This window comes from Diospyros lotus, chromosome 3 (assembly GCF_014633365.1).
Source record: "Diospyros lotus cultivar Yz01 chromosome 3, ASM1463336v1, whole genome shotgun sequence".
NCBI lineage: Eukaryota > Viridiplantae > Streptophyta > Magnoliopsida > Ericales > Ebenaceae > Diospyros > Diospyros lotus.
This window is the reverse complement of record NC_068340.1, coordinates 35,564,089-35,580,319: the sequence shown is the minus strand read 5'-3', so window position 1 is coordinate 35,580,319 and position 16,231 is coordinate 35,564,089. Positions and strand designations below refer to the sequence as shown.

The following is a 16,231-nucleotide window of genomic DNA, read 5'->3' as shown; positions in this document are numbered from 1 at the left end:
CTCGTAGTCTGCACAGAAGCCACCAAGATGGTGATCTTTCATCTTCCATTGGCGAAGCGCTCTCTCTTTTGCAGCAGCTCAATCAATCTTGTTGACGAAGCATAAACTTGCCCAATAATTAAGTAGAGTACTCCAGCTCTGCCCAAAATATATACCAAAACATATAGCATCTCATCTCATCCCATCTCATATATAAGAGTGATATATAGATTAATTAAATGCATTTCAGTACATTCACAGTGAAAACCATGCACAGAATATATATATCTATACACACATAGAGTCGATCTTAATTATTTTTAGAGGTATATATAGATTTTCATCCCCCACTGCACCAAACCAAAAAAGAACTCATTTCAGTGTGGCCTGAGAGACAAGAGTCTAGGTCTGTTTCTTCACAGCGCAGCAAAGCAATCCTTTTTTTTTTTTTGCTTATAAATATATATGTGTGTGTGTGTGTGTATTTACAAAATGTGCCCGGATATAAATAAGAGCACCGCCCTCATCCACCATTGACAGAGAGACGAGATTCAAATCAACCCTTCAGAGTTCTCCATTTCGACGACTGTTCGGGCAACACAGAACGAGGCGGTTTCCATCTTTTTTAGATTTCATTTCATAGAAAAAGCAGTTGCAGGCCATACATGGCCAGTCATGATCCACGCCACAATCACCCTGCCCAAGAAGAGACAACCACCACCACCGCCATCCATCCTATTTCTTCACCAACCACCGCCACCGGCACAGCCACCTCCACCTCCGCCGCCAGTAGAAAATGCAAAGGCAAGGGTGGCCCAGACAACAACAAGTTCAGATACAGAGGAGTGAGACAACGCAGTTGGGGCAAATGGGTGGCCGAGATCCGGGAGCCCCGCAAGCGAACGCGCCGCTGGCTCGGAACCTTCGCCACGGCGGAGGATGCCGCCCGTGCCTACGACCGCGCAGCCGTCATACTCTACGGCTCCAGGGCTCAGCTCAACCTCCAACCCTCGACTGGCTCCGGAACCTCCTCCTCCTCCTCCTCCGCGCGTGGCGGCGCTGGCGGTGGCTCTTCGTCCTCCACACAAACACTCCGCCCCTTGCTTCCTCGCCCCGCAGGATTTGGCCCCACCTTTCCACCTCCCTTGTCGGCGGCGGCTGTGGCTAGCTTCGTGCCCTACGGCGTTTATTCTACCCTAGAGTACGCTAACAATATCGCACAAAACCCACACCAAGTTTTACAGCAACAACAGTTGGAGATATCCGATGTCAAGCCTAGGGTTACCTCCGCCGCCGCGGTTTCATCTTATCCAAACCCTATTGATCATCATCAAGATGATGGACACCAGCAGCAGCAAGAGCGGCAGCTTTGTTTGTACGATGAAAGTAAATCGTTGGTGGGGTCGTTTGGCTCGAGCTTGTCTTTGTCTCCGCAGCATCAGGTTGCACCGGCGCCGTCAGATCTGCCGGCGGCAGGGTTAGCCGAATCTCCGTCGTTGTGGCCGTTGGCTAGTGATGATGAGTATCCGCCGGCTAGTATATGGGACTACGGCGATCCTTGCTTCGATTTTTGAAGGGAAAACGAAAAGATTTAGCGAAGTGTTTGTTGAACCATGTATACTTTAGCTTGCATGCGAGTTTTAATGGCTTCCCTGGGGCTTTACTTGCCCGATAAATCTAGCTTGTAGTGATGGTTTGGATCTTGGATACAAATAATCTACTAGATTCAACTGCAATTCCACTTGCTTGATTATGAAACTGATCATGGAGAACAATTGGAAAGTAACGATCAATTGCACCGGAGCTCGAAGAACCGAGAGCCGATGGATCAAAGAATTACTGATGAGTTGATGACTATATATATACAGGGCTGTGTCCAAAGGAGGAGATCTGAAGGTGAAGTGGTTCATGCATTACTTTTAATTTCTCCAAAGTTTCTGGTAGAATCATTGTCAATTAGGGTTTGGGTTTGAAGCCTTTGTAGGGTGGGAGATAAAGAACTAATTAACGCATAGTGTTGGGAAATTATTTCATCCTTTTTTATCCACTTTGTAAGAGAAGTTCTCGCGTTCTCTTTAGTGTGAAAATGAATTGCTTTTTTTTTTTTTCCAATGTTTTGAGTTTGTGTTTAGTGGAATTTCACTAGATGAAAGAAAGGATCCATCCTAACTGGACATATAATTCTTTTTTATTTATTAATCTGCACATTCATCCCCTCATGCTGATATTCACTTGCATGTTGGCTTTCTTCTTTTGCAGGTGCTTGATTTGAATGTTAGTTTTAACTTGTGTAGATCTTTGAAAATGAATCTGAAAGCTTTGACCCTTTTTCCGGAATGCATTTTTCTGTTTTGGGCTATGTCTTGAAAAGTAAAAGAAAACTATGGATACGTTCGTACGTAGGAGCATTCCCCTGAAGTAGATTACATGTAAGCATAATTTCATAATAAGTATAAATTTGGCTTATGCCTGAATAAAGCTTCTGTGAACTGGAAGACAATTGGGCAAGCAAGAAAAGATCGAATTTAACAGGTCTATGTCACTTCAAAAATATGATCGAGTTTGATTTTGTCATTCACAAGAAGTACATTCGCGATCCCTAAATGATTTTTTTTTGGACAAGTCCGCCCTATATATGATTCCACTTTTGAGTGTAGCACTGGATAACTAGAGAACTTCAGTGTAATATATATGGCAGTCGAGAAATGGCACCAATTGGCAGTAGAAATGGCAGCAGTGCAGTCAAATTTGCACAATCAACTAGGTAATTATGCAATGTATTATCGATTTTTCATAGTCCACTCTATCAAGTTGATTAATTACGCATGATATTCTTGAGAAGTCTTCATCACCCTCCTATTTTTTATATGGCATTTTCTCTGTAAATAGCGTGGAGATACCTTCAGCTGGTCCAATTGGGATCTTCAACATGCATAAGGTCATTTGATGAGCTTATTTGAAATCATTTCCAGTTTGTTTCCTTCATGTTAGTCGCTCGTGGATTTTTTTCTTTTGTTTTATTTTTATTTATTTTTTTGCTTGATGGATCGAATCGACAACAGAAACAAAAGAAACCACCCAACATGGGACATGCACCCGGAAACAGCCGAGGCGACCAATTTATAGGCGGAACCAAAGGCAAACGTGTCACAACCTGATGAGAAGTGGGTCCATGACCAACACTTATAATCCTAAAAGCGGGTGAACCTTAGAATTAGCAACCAACGTCTACGGAGATAATTCCGAAAACATCTACAAAATGACAAATGCCTAATATCAGTTATCTCAAAGAGCAAGTGTATCAGAGACAACAGTAACCAATATATATATGGTGATGGCAATTAATGAATATCCATTTCGATTCAAGAAATAATTAATGCATACCCAAAATCATGGTATAACAACAAATGTAGTCGCCTCAAAATAAACAGTGTAATGGCATGTCAATACAATACAGTATCCCAAAAACAAGGCTCATATATACCACATCATGTGTGATATAAAAAGAATCAAGTGTGCCTACATATATAGAGTATGTTTATTCAAAAGATCAGATACTGTATCAAAGGAATTGAAATCCATACCAGAAGACCCAACTGCACTGGTATCAAAAATATTTTGAAAAATATTAATTACACAATAGAAGGTGTCTTGTGGATTAGCGAATATAAGGTACCTTATGTTTACTAAAATGATGCAGTAAAGCATGAGCTAAGGCTAAATGCAGCAAATATGTGACACAGCTAGTAGGACTAGAACAGTATCTATATACTATGTGAGTGATATATAGTTTGATTTACTGAACTAATATGCCCCGGGCTGACAGTCAACTGACCGTCCACCACTTGGAATGACACTCAGCTTGCCCCAAAGGGAGACGCTCAACCTCTTGGCATGAGGGGACCCGAAGAACTAAGGCATTCTTAGACGATCAAACCGGGTCAAGGTCCCCCCCGAACTAAATGGACCCAAGGAAGGAAACACCGAGAAAACCCAAGATCCCTAGATTAGTAAACCAGCGGAATTAGCAATCAATGCCAGTCATAGTCAAATATATAGTCGTATTGACAATATCTCACACCCAACCCTAGAAAAGAGGGGACAAATGGCCTAATGACCAACAATTCCAGATCTCCTAAAACTCACGAGGAGTTTTACATGACAACACTATGGGAATATTTTGGTCTACAACCCTACAAAGGAGTAAAATAAGAAAAGACAACACATCGTGTCTAAAAAAACATTTTTTTGACACATCTCTCTTTTTTTTCTCCCTAATTTAGTCTCTCTTGAGAAAAAAATAATTTCAGCTTCACCATGTCTTGCAACACTGATTTGATAAATGTTGAAGAGACTTTCTCAAGCTATCCCTAGATAACCGGCGTTTCTATGTGCATAATCTCTTGGAGACTGGAGTTCTACGTACCTAACCTTTCCTAAAAAATGGTGGTGGATACCTATAATTCATAAAACTTTAATGATCATCAGTTGTAAACAATATTTATAGACAATTGTATGCAATAAAGTAGATAAATAGTAGTAGTATCATTATATATATATATATATAGTAATCAATAATCAACGCAATTAAAAATCAATAAACAATACATATAATGGTATCAATAAGCAGTATATAAGTAAATACGTATTAAGGTGAAACTAAAAAGGTCTAAACTATATGTTCTAATCAACGTTTATCCATGCATGTCGGTATCTAACACTAGAGGGTGGTTGTCACATACCTTGCATTATACGAATCAAATTTGGTTGTCTTGGTATATATTCGTCGGGTTATGGTGTCAACTAGGTAATAATAAATGATCACTAACTTACCAAGTACACAAATATGGGTTGCGTATTTGCATGTAGCTAGGCTACACCCGTTGGAGCAAATAGTCACACAACACCCATATGCTAGTTGTATATTTATATACCTAATACAAACAATTATACGTATATGTGTATATACTATGATTGTAATAGGTTATTTAAAAAATTGTATAAAATCAGATAAAGGTGATAAATGCGAACATGCTAGCCTTAGTCTCTGAGTCTAGTCAGAAATTAGGATTGGTGTATTGTATAGGTTATTATCATAGGCCATCCCAAATTATATTTTAAAATTAATTCTGTTGAATACTAGCTGCCAAGTTAATAGTCACTTTTTTAGACTTTCGATCAATTAAATGACGTATGAGTGAACTAGTCAATTCTAAAAAAAGAAACCCTAATTTGGGGTTGGAACAACTATTTAGGCCAAAATCAGTCTCACCAAATATGTTTGGGAGAATCCAAAAGGGTAGTTCAAAGTGAATTGATCAATGTCAACCAAAGGGTAGTTAAAGGGTCAAGGTCAACTAATCAAATGGCCACATGTCAGTCGATTAAATCACGTCACATGTGAACTGTCAAAAGGGTCACAGGTCCAACTTGGGTCAAGGCCCATGGACCCAATGATTGACACAATCGATTTAGGCCCAAACCAATTGATTTGGGTTGGGTCACTTAAATTGGGCCAGCCACCAACCATCGGTCCAGGTCCAACCAAAAAATCAAGGCCCAATCTGTGGATAACCAATTAAGCCCAAATGAGATGGGATTAGATATCTCTGTGACCCAAATGGAAAATGCCAAACACCACTCCTTGGAATTTGAAACATAGATGGCGAAGAAAGGGCAAAAGGCTGGGGTTTCTAGCCTTTTCAATTTTGTGTGGCTAAAATTTATTAAATTCTCTTAAAATTTATAGTTTAAAGCATTTTTCTTTTTTATAAAATTAGTCAAGAATTCCCTGTGACGTTATTTTTGACAAAAGATTAAATTTACATTTCAAAAAATAAAAATGACACAATATTTTAATGAATCTTAAATAATTAAAAACAATTGCATTACTATACATTAATTAAAAATAAAAATATCAAATTCATCCTTAAGTGGAAAAAAGTGGCATCAACTTATAATTTGAAAGGAACAAATAAATAAAAATTAAAAAAATATAACAGAAAACAAGAAAATTCTAACTTTTGCAATAGGAACACAAATAATATAGCATTTGAAAATTTAATCAAAAAATTATTATTGTGTCATAAGAAAATGCTCATTAAAAGTCTAAAAGTTCAAAATATATTTTTAGACTAAAAGGCATAATTTTTTCATGTACAGGAGTCTCACACAAACTTGCAAATTAGATAATTTCGACATTAAAAAATTTCTCTAAATATCTTAAGAAAAAAAAAATAATTTTTCATTAAGAATTCTAATTTTAAAGGGATTTCGAGATATTGGCATAAACAATCATCTATAAGAAATTCTATCTCAAAAAAAAATACAAAATAAACGTTATTTACAAGAGATAGATGTTATCCATAATAATCATAATCCTAACTTAATTAGAAAAAAATAAGAGTAAACATTATCTATAAGAATTCTAATTATAATAAGACTAGAAATAGTCAACATAAGATTTATCTACAAGAATCATAATTCTAAATTAATTAAAATTATTTTATATTTTTCTATAAATAAACAAGCACTTGTTCTTGAAAATGTATGTTTTTTATACTGATTTTAATACAGTTTTCATTATCTTTAATATTTAACTTAAGCATCGGAGTGTTTATGGAGATCTTCTCGTGCCCTTTAATTGTGTCATTTTTTGCAGATTCAAACAATTTGACGACGACGTTTCCAGTCAAATAAATTCATTGTTATATCCATGCAACAACGATTATATTTGCAAAAAAAATAAATGTTGGGAAAAACTATAATTTTGTGATTACATATTACATATTTTGGAAATAAATTAATCCAAGGGACAGGGAAACAAATTAAATTGATTCAAATGGAATGAATTCAATTGGAAAACGTTGAAGGAATAAAAGTTAGCAAATTTCAAGATAACATCTTTAAGCACTTAAAAAAAAGTGATAATGGAAGTAGCACGTATTGGTGGTTACAATGAGGAGTTGACTATTCATGTATTATAAGCTACCGAAATGAAAAAGATTACCGGCATAAGTAATCATACTATTTGTATATAGAGAACTACATCTTAAATTACATATGCGCACAAATAATCAAAATATATCTTGCTCAATTGTAAATTTACTTTACCTTTCCTTAGCTACCTTTAGCGATCGCTTGTCGTTGTTTTTCTCTCGCCACCTCATGTTGCCTTGCCTCTCACACATCGATTGTCGTTGCATCTTCTCTCTTGGCCGCGAGGAAGATGCAGCGACAGTCAACACTCAAAAGGCAAGGCTGTAAGTCAAAAGCGAGGAAGCAGCTGTGGAAAGATGAGAAGGAAAAGAAATGAGGCGGCCAAGGAGAGGAATAGTAAATTTGTAATTATATGAAAAAAAATTTACCCATTTATTCGTATGTATAGTTCAAGGTGTAATTTTCTATTTAGCATTCTTTCTAGTGTAAGTAGATGAACGGTAGTATTTGCCTCCAGATCCAGTGATTATATCATAATAAATTAAAATTCGCATTAATAAATCGTGTGTTTAATTTTTTATTTTATATAATAAAATAAAAATTTTTACTTACAATTTATTTTCGCTATTAAAATGAAAACAAAAACAATGGAGAACCGCTGGAAACCCTAAGACGGACGGTAGTACTTCTAAACTCACAACCACCCCGCCCGTGAATGGCGGAGTCCATTGCAACTTTCCCATTCAGATCTTATCGCCTACCCCACGCGCTTTGGATGCGAGTGGCCTACGTTTTTCCATCACCCAATTGCAATTTGTTAGACCAATCACTGTTCAGACTTCATAAACCGTTACAACAACTACTCGTGCCCGATATCCAGCCTCGCCCTCACCGCCGCCAAAACTCCGCCTTAATGTCATCGCAAGAGTCGAACTCGTTCCACTGGCACTACGCCGAGTTCGACGACCGGAACTTCGAGATCGGCGGCCGGACTCTCTTCTCCCTCATCGTCCTCTTAGCCGTTGTCCTCCTAATCACTCTGCTCTTCATCTACACGCGCTGGGTCTTCCGCTCCCGGAGCGTCCACGCGCCGCCCAGTCACGCAGCTCAGCCTCAGGGGCTCGACCGCTCCGCAATAGAGAGGTTTCCAGTTGTATTGCACCAATCGTCTGTTGCCAAAACGGTTGACGAATCAGAGTGCTCTATTTGCTTGGGCGTATTCGAAGATGGTGACAAAGTAATGGTGTTGCCGAGGTGCCGCCACTGTTATCACTCCGAGTGCGTCGACAAGTGGCTCACGTCTCAGCCAAGTTGCCCGCTCTGCCGATCTTCTCTCCGATCCGACTCACCCGTTTGACTCGGTCGGTTTCTAGTTAGTTACTTCTTTCTGGGTTTTTCCTGATTAGTGAAGATTTTTTTTTTCTCACTTTTAGATCTTCGAAATTGTTGTTAAAATCTATCTGGTGTTCTATTCCCTCTTGCTTCTGACTTGATCCAATTAGGAAAGTTGTGAGATTGACTACCTAACGCTCGCCACCTGTTTGATAAATTTCCGATTTGAGTTCTACAGTCAAAACCTCTGATCTCATTCACAAAAGCTAGTACTTTCAGTACTGTGTTGGTCGGATTTGTGCCCTCTAAAAGTTAGAAACCCACAAATTTTTATACACAATTGCATGATTTAAGAGTGATCGACAGTGGAAAAGAAAAGCGCCATTATAGTACGTAGGATCGGATTACATTAATACTATTGCTATATATATATATATATATATTTAGGCGTGTTATTCAACAGTTTGTTATGGGAGAATTGATGGGTCTTTTTATTCTTTGTGTAGGCAAAATCATTTTGATATCTCAGCTCTCAGATGCAAGCTTAGGCCTACCCCTGTTGGTTGCTCCTCCCTGAAGACCAGTTAACTTGGTGTGGAGTTCAGTAAAAAGCAAGTAGTCACCTGTGTTTTGGATTGGGTAAAGAAATCGCATCTCTACTCTACTTTATATTTGATTAATTTCAATTCAAGGCAATTTTAACTATATATCTAGGTATAGAAGTCCTATTTCTAGGCTTCCCATCCCGTTGGAACATACCTGATGGTGCCATATGGCCCAAAACACATCATGATGAGCAGAAAAAGTTGTTACCACTGAAGACCTCTTATCTAAAATTTTAAGACACGTAACTAAACAATCAGTCTTTTGTTTTAAATCTGCGTCCAAAGGTTTTCTCTCTCACATCACGAAGCCCAATTTTGCTCGTTGTCCAAAGCCTATCCCTGGATTTGTTTTTGCATTATTCTTGTGCCCTTTCAACAAGATAGCCTTCAACCTCAATTATGATCTTAGACTTGAATTCATCCGTCTCTCCAATGACAGAAATCCCTATTAGCAATGTGATGTCACATCCCTTCCAACTCTATCAAGCATAACAATTCAAGTTAATGCCATGGATTGTTAATTTGCCGTGCATACGGTGAGATTGAACATTTACTACCATGTTGTTAACTATACCACACCAAACTGTTTAGAACATTTCCTGTGTCATGACACAATTCCTCATCAGTAAACTTTTGGGGAGGTCTTGGTCTCATAAACTCAATAGCAATCTTCAAGTAGCACTTTTAGCTAAGGACCCATGGTGTTTCAAGTGTGAACCTCATTTGGATAGCTTTTCTATTAGAGGCCTAAGCTGTCCGCATTTGGAGCTCTTCTCTTGAACCTGCACATTGGGATGTACTAGTTGAAGATTAGCATCTGACAAGCTTCTGGTGTTCATCATCAACGCCCATATTATGATGTGCCCTCACTTCCTGAAGAACAATCTTGGTATGCTCACTCTACATTTGGAGTTTCATATCCTAATGTGATGCAAATTGCAGCAAATGGCCGTCTAACTTGTGAGCCCCATTGATTGGGTTAAAAAAGACAAGGAATCATATTTGGTTTCTCGCTTTCATCAGGGGATCATATATTACAATCCAGTTTACAAGACCTTCAAGGTCATATATCTCATAGAGAATGGTCAACACTTCGCCATTTTACAATTCTTATAGTACATTGAGTCTTACTCTTTTGTTTGAATGGTAAATGATTCTTAGTTAAGCTTGAGCCATTGAATTTGGAACTTAGTTTGATCATTTTGTTTCTACGGTCAGTTCTAGATCTCACTCATGTTATTCTATAAATTGAATTTGTTAATTCTTTTTAATATTTCTTGTTAATTTTGTTCTTTTATGCAGTTAGCAGTTTTGAAATATGTTCACATTGAGCGAGGAACACTATTTCTAATTGTAACATTTTACCCCTTATCATTAAACAACAATTAGTTGACTAATAGATGTCGAGTTAGTTGACAACTTGACATATAAAAGGATGTCCATAATGCAATAGGCTCCGTGAGGATAGAGAAAGGGTCGCATATGTTATTAAATTAATTAATTGATTATATAATATCTTTATTTTTAAAAACCCAATCCCATTTTAATGTTGGCAAGAAAAAGCTCTGCCTCTTGCTCTTAATGCAATAGTTTGAGGCTTAGGAGGAAGATGAAGCAATTCTGCTCAACACTCCTTCGAGTGACTGCAGAACATTGTTCGTGCAAACACCCTCTGATTCTTCACCACTTCCCTGCTTCATGCAGAACATCAGTATGCTCCTGATTCTGCTCCCAAACTGGCCACTTCAGTCCTGACTGTTGTCAGTTGCAGGCCATTGAGCGCTTGGTTGAGCTCTGTAAAAAGCTCCGGCCGGTCATTGCAGCAAAAACTAAATTCCTTATGGTTTTTACATTTCCCCACTTCATATACTTTCTTATGCCAAACGCTAAATTCCTTGTTCTTTCCATTTAGCATCAAATTACTTAGGTGGTGTTCTCCTTGTGTTTCAGTTTTGAGTTTTGAGTTTTTAATTCATTTTTGGTTTTATGTTTTGAGTGTATGTTTTGAAATTTTTGAAAACGCGTTCTTTTTGTCATTTTGAAAAACTGTTTCTTAAAATAGAAAACTGGAAAACACGTTTACTTTGAAATTTTGAGAAATTTTATTTTATAATATTTTATTAAATAAATTTAATTTAAAATAAATTATAAACATTTATTAATACATTATAAATTTGATTCAAAGACTTTAAATTATAATTTAAGAGATAATTGATAATCTAATTTTAGAAATGAAAGAAAGTAATTCTAAATTACAAAATAACATAACAGTTTTACGGGTATAATCCAAAATTTTAAAAATATTTTTTAAAAAATTAATACAAAAAAATTATATTACATATTTAATTTAATATTTAAATAAAATAAAACAAAACAAGAAAAATATCAAATCGCAAAAGGGGAGCCGCAGCAAGTAGGAAGAAACCATGGTGAAGGGGAGGTGATGCTCGGCCGTTCGACGATGGGTAGTGGTGGGTGCAATGCTAGGGTTTCGATCAACGACGGTGGTGGGCCAAAAGAGAAGAGAGGAGAAAGGAGATGGGGGGCAATCAACGACAGTGAGCAATGGCATCGATCGTGATGCGAGGGTTTGCAATAGGTGCAGTCGACAGTGGTGGTGGGGAAGCGGTCGGCAGCAGTGATGGCGATGGCGGTGGCAGGCCGAAAGCTCAGAAAGGAGACGGGGGCGATTGATGGCAGATGCAATGGGGGGCGGTCAACGGCTGTGGTTGCGATGGCGATCGACGGCCCAAAGAGAAGAGAGAAAAAAAGTGGAGAAAAGAGGAAAGAGAAGAAAGATCTAAGTCTCTGCAGTGCATGGGTGGGTTTTGGGGGGGGGGCATGCTTTTTCTGTGTTTTGACATTTTCAGTGTGTTTTCGCTGAAAACATCCAAATTTTTGTTGTTTTGAGTTTTTTTTATAAATTTTTTTCTTATTTTCGAAAATGTATTTTTAAAAATAGAAAAGAGAACGATTTTTCAGTATTTTGAAAAACTGAAAACTCAAAATGGGTTAAAAAACTTTGGGGGGGGGGAGGGGGGGGGGGGGGCAGTGTGTTTTCGCTGAAAACATCCAAATTTTTGTTGTTTTGAGTTTTTTTTATAAATTTTTTTCTTATTTTCGAAAATGTATTTTTAAAAATAGAAAAGAGAACGATTTTTCAGTATTTTGAAAAACTGAAAACTCAAAATGGGTTAAAAAACAACAAAGAGAATATCCCTTACCTTAATCCCCTATTTCCCCACTTCATATACTTGGTGATGTGTCTCGTCTGCCACTCTGATCGTCTGTTGAGGAACCAAGTGATTTTCCCTCTTCCGATTTAGTGCATACCCTCAGTCCTATGTGACCAATATTGGTGAATGGTGATGCCAACGCTGATGAAGCTCAGTTCTTTGCAACTGAATAGATGTTCAAGGTACATTAGCAAAAAAAAAAAGAAAAAAAAAAAAAAGAATAGATGTTCAAGGTGACCGCCTCTCTCTCTCTCTCTCTCTCTCTCTCTCTCTCTTTGTTTTTCCCCTGTAATATATTATAATATAAATAGGGGCTGGGGGTTGTAAGTGGTAAAAACAAATAGGGGAAGCCCATTGGTTTAGCAAACTACTTCCCTGCTCTTCTTAATTGGTGACTTTGAACGGACAGGATATGACATATGTGTCTTAACATGGTTAGGTGGACTTAGACTCGTTAAATCTATGAAATCAACGGTTGTTTTATTCTATGCTAGTTTATGAAGACCATTTTACATTAAAATAAGGTGAGAAATCAGAAATCATCTCTTTTCTCCTTGTCCCCTAAAGGTTGCAGGTTGTGCAACAGCGCGAAACATGGAGCAGCTGCAGCGTATTCAGTGCATAACTGACCATTGCACCCGGCAACTCAATGTTCTTTCCGCGCTTTCAATGTCAAGCCCTCCAGTTTTGGCCACTTTCCATACACACGCGCCTTTCTACCCCAAGAGATTAAGGCAGACTCGATTGGGAAATCAGCTCCATCATCCAACAGCCAACCTTGTTTGTAAGATGCGACTGTGAATTTAGATCAGTAATTCTATAGAGAAAGGTCTTCCTCCTTTTCCCAACTACCTGCCCTGTTGGTAACTTCATAGATAGAAGAGCAGCCAGATAAAACAGTATAAGCATAAGACGATGAATCCACAGTCAAAGACAGAACTGGGCTGAGTGGCACTGTTCACTTGGGTTGATTGTAGAGCTTCATAAAAGTATTATTGCATAATTTATGTCCCCTTTGTCCAATGGGACCTGTTTTAACAGATTTTGAACAACAGCTCGTGTAAGTTGCTGCAGCCAATTGAAAGGGTTATTGTTGTAGGTAGTGCAAAGGAAAAGACTACCTGTTGGAAACCTAGACCCTTCCATCATCAGGGATCGACGTATACTTTTTGGATGTATTGGATATGGGGAAAGGAAACAATTTGGGAATGCTTTGGGCCAAGAATTTGAAACCATATATATATAACTTATTATCTTTAGGGAGAGTGCGTCCAATGCAAAGACTCGCTATTTTTTAATAAATGTTAATCACCAATTAATGTATAGTCTTTAGAATGGGTAGGGTAACATGTTCAATCTAAGTATAATTTTACTTTTATTAATTAACAATGCTCATTAAATTGGCCCTCAATTTGAATTTAACAAAAATCTCCATTAAGCCATCATGTATTTTATTATTAATTAATGGGAACTTTAAAACCTTCTCTTAATTTAATTAGAGCTTTAATTAATTCTTTTGTTTGGAATAAAAAGGAGTAAGAATTAATTAAAATAATTGTGTCTCAATATATAAAAGAGATCGTGCAAGTTAGAAGAATATATATCTTAGAAATGATGACATTTCTTAATTATTAACAGGTGTGAGGGAGCCACTAGACACTAGTGCATGGCATAAGAGGCAAGGCCGTTAATAGCTAGAGAGGTCAAAGAAAAAGAAAAATTATTTATCTTGGATGAAGCATCTGGTTGGCAAACGCCACCAGATTCTGGCTCTCTTCCTCCTCGTCCTCGTCGTCTTGACACCGCTTCGACAGCTGGTGGGGCTCGAAATTGTGGCCCGAAGGAGCCGTCTCTGCCGTGAGGTCGAAACTGGAGTTGAAGTTGCTCATGTTAACTAAGGTGTTCGACGCCGACGAGTTGTTCGAGAACGCCGGCTGCAGCACCGTCATTTGCTGCTGCTGCTGCTGCGAACTCTGCATGGCGTTCGCCACTGCCAGCCTGCTGTTCATCAGCTGGTTCTGCACCATTGCAAGCTCCGCTTGCAGAGAAGCCACCTGCAAATATTGCCATAACCAACCTCGAGCTTAATTTATCGATAAAAATTATAGATAAATGTATTGGTAGTGATTCATTTAACAACCTGTTGCTGCAAAGCAAGTATGGTCGACACACAGCCATAGACGGGATCAGAAAGCCGGGACTGAGCTTCATACGATATTGTCACAACGGCGTCCTGCCGGCGGCTCACCGGGATGTGCATCAACAATTTGGAGACGTTGCTGGCTCCGAACACCTTGTGCACGGCGGCGAACCTCGCCGAGCCTTGGTCGGAGCCAAAGTGGGGAGCGAATATGCAGCCGCTAACGCACCTCCTCCTGAGAAACTTGCAGGCCCCGCACGGGGCGGTGGGTGGAGTCACGACCGGGTCAGCATCGTCAACAGGCGTGGTTGCTCGCTTTCCGGCTCCCCTCCTGCGAGTATCGGATGTGACAGAGCCTGCAGGTGGGTCGGCCATTGAGAGAGAGAGAGAGAGAGAGACGTTTGAGCAGTACTGGAGAATTGTGTTATATATATATATATATAAAGAGAGAGAAGAGAGAGAGAGAGAGAGAGAAGTGGGAGACATGGAAATGGTGTGAGGCGGCTGGGGAAGGAGGAGGTTATGGTTGGTGAGGGGAGAGGGGGGCAGATTGGCGTGAGGACACGCCTGCACGTGCAAAGAGAGTGTTACTAATACTGTTACGTATTTGGGTGCACAAAGCAAAGCAAAGCAAAGCACCTTCCCACCTATTTTTTTGTTCCGACTATTTAATGTTGTGATAATTCTAAAATTTATTTTTAAATGTTTAAAAACATAAAATAAAGGCTATTAAGATCTTATAATATGCTTAATTTTCTCAATTCATTATTTAATCTCAGTTAAATATTATTAAAAGAAAAAGTATGAAAAATCCAATGTATTTCTCAAACTAGGTTTAGGGTGGGTTTGACAAATTTTAATAATAAACTTTTACATTTAATATTTATTTTTTAATTTTATCATAGCCTTTCTCTTCTCTTCTCTTCTCTTCTCTTCTCTTCCTTATATATATATATATATAGCCAATGTTGGAGCCATTAATTAATTAAGTTCCATATTTACATACATACATCTACTCTTTTCTTCATCTGATTCATACTGCCCTCCCTTAGTCTGGATTTTTCTTTTTTGTAAAATTAACTAGAATATTACTTTTTAAAAAAGTTACAAATTCACTTTAAAATAAAATGCAATAAAAATTGAGGGTTTTCTTTGGTAATTGTTATATAAAAATAAAATATTAAATAGTTCGTTATTATAAGTTGTTGCAAAAATTTATTAATTTTTGCACGTATGGATTGTCAACCTGTTTTTTTTTTTAAAAAAAAAAAAATTAAAGTTCCCCAAAGTAAGTCCTCAGAAGGTTAGAACTGTTGAGTTTGCAAGGTTTAGACAAGTGTGGACTTGTCTCACCACTTTCACTCTGTTCTGTTCTGCTAATCGTTTCATGAAACAACTTAATAAGAAGGCAGGGGGTGGGGGGTCTGGAACGGATTGGATCCAGTAGAAAATACGCGATTTGGGAGATTTTTGAAGCCATTCAAAAGTGGGTTTTGAGTTTCTCTTTAGCTTTCCTTTGTGATTCGCTCGCTCCTTTTATTATTAGCAGCTACTATCAAAACAGATGATTAAGGGAGGGAACACATGTTTTTATTTTGTCCTCAAATTGACCCAATTGGAATGAAAAGCAAATTATATCATGTTCTCCCACCAGGTAACACCACACTCCTCCTTTTTCTTTTTAACAAGGCCCCTCCCTCAGTTGTACCCAGCAACTAGTGATTCCTTAAGGCCAATGTTGAAATCCTCCTGTGCAGAAGCCAATATCCAACCTCAAAAGGATACCAAAGATGATCTCAACATTGAAAGAGTGCACCAGCAAAATCAAAAGGAAAACTAGATTAGATTCAAAAGATCAGCAAAATCAACTTTGCTTCATATACACTATGATTATTCTGTTCTTCAGGAAAACTCCCCCAAAAGAGCCATCATCACGCGATAAAAGATCCAAACTCATGATCTGAAACAAAACATAGATGAAAAACATGGAATGGCAGGAG

General features: G+C 38.1%; 3 protein-coding genes across 3 annotated transcripts; 2 read left to right on the top strand and 1 right to left on the bottom strand.

The window, feature by feature from the left end:
• The first annotated feature begins 644 nt into the window (after nt 1-644).
• LOC127796963 (ethylene-responsive transcription factor ABI4) lies at nt 645-1,553 on the top strand. The gene has a single exon (XM_052329361.1). It carries the CDS (start codon nt 645-647, stop codon nt 1,551-1,553), a length of 909 nt encoding a protein of 302 aa, XP_052185321.1.
• A 6,047-nt stretch (nt 1,554-7,600) lies between these two features.
• On the top strand, nt 7,601-9,965 carry LOC127797503 (RING-H2 finger protein ATL66-like). The gene is made up of 2 exons (XM_052330469.1): nt 7,601-8,279; nt 8,757-9,965. Exon 1 carries the CDS (start codon nt 7,634-7,636, stop codon nt 8,273-8,275), a length of 642 nt encoding a protein of 213 aa, XP_052186429.1. The 5' UTR covers nt 7,601-7,633; the 3' UTR covers nt 8,276-8,279; nt 8,757-9,965.
• A 3,574-nt stretch (nt 9,966-13,539) lies between these two features.
• On the bottom strand, nt 13,540-14,745 carry LOC127797501 (LOB domain-containing protein 20-like). The gene is made up of 2 exons (XM_052330466.1): nt 14,232-14,745; nt 13,540-14,145 (listed from the first exon to the last, which is right to left on the bottom strand). Exons 1-2 carry the CDS (start codon nt 14,715-14,717, stop codon nt 13,816-13,818), a joined length of 816 nt encoding a protein of 271 aa, XP_052186426.1. The 5' UTR covers nt 14,718-14,745; the 3' UTR covers nt 13,540-13,815.
• Between the last annotated feature and the right edge of the window lie 1,486 nt (nt 14,746-16,231).

Coding starts and splice junctions, on each gene's coding strand:
- LOC127797501 (XM_052330466.1), bottom strand. CDS start 14,717: ATGTCTCCCACTTCTCTCTCTCTCTCTCTCTCTTCTCTCTCTTTATAT. Junction 14,146..14,231: donor TACTTGCTTTGCAGCAACAG/GTTGTTAAATGA, acceptor CAATATTTGCAG/GTGGCTTCTCTGCAAGCGGA.
- LOC127797503 (XM_052330469.1), top strand. CDS start 7,634: ATGGCGGAGTCCATTGCAACTTTCCCATTCAGATCTTATCGCCTACCC.
- LOC127796963 (XM_052329361.1), top strand. CDS start 645: ATGGCCAGTCATGATCCACGCCACAATCACCCTGCCCAAGAAGAGACA.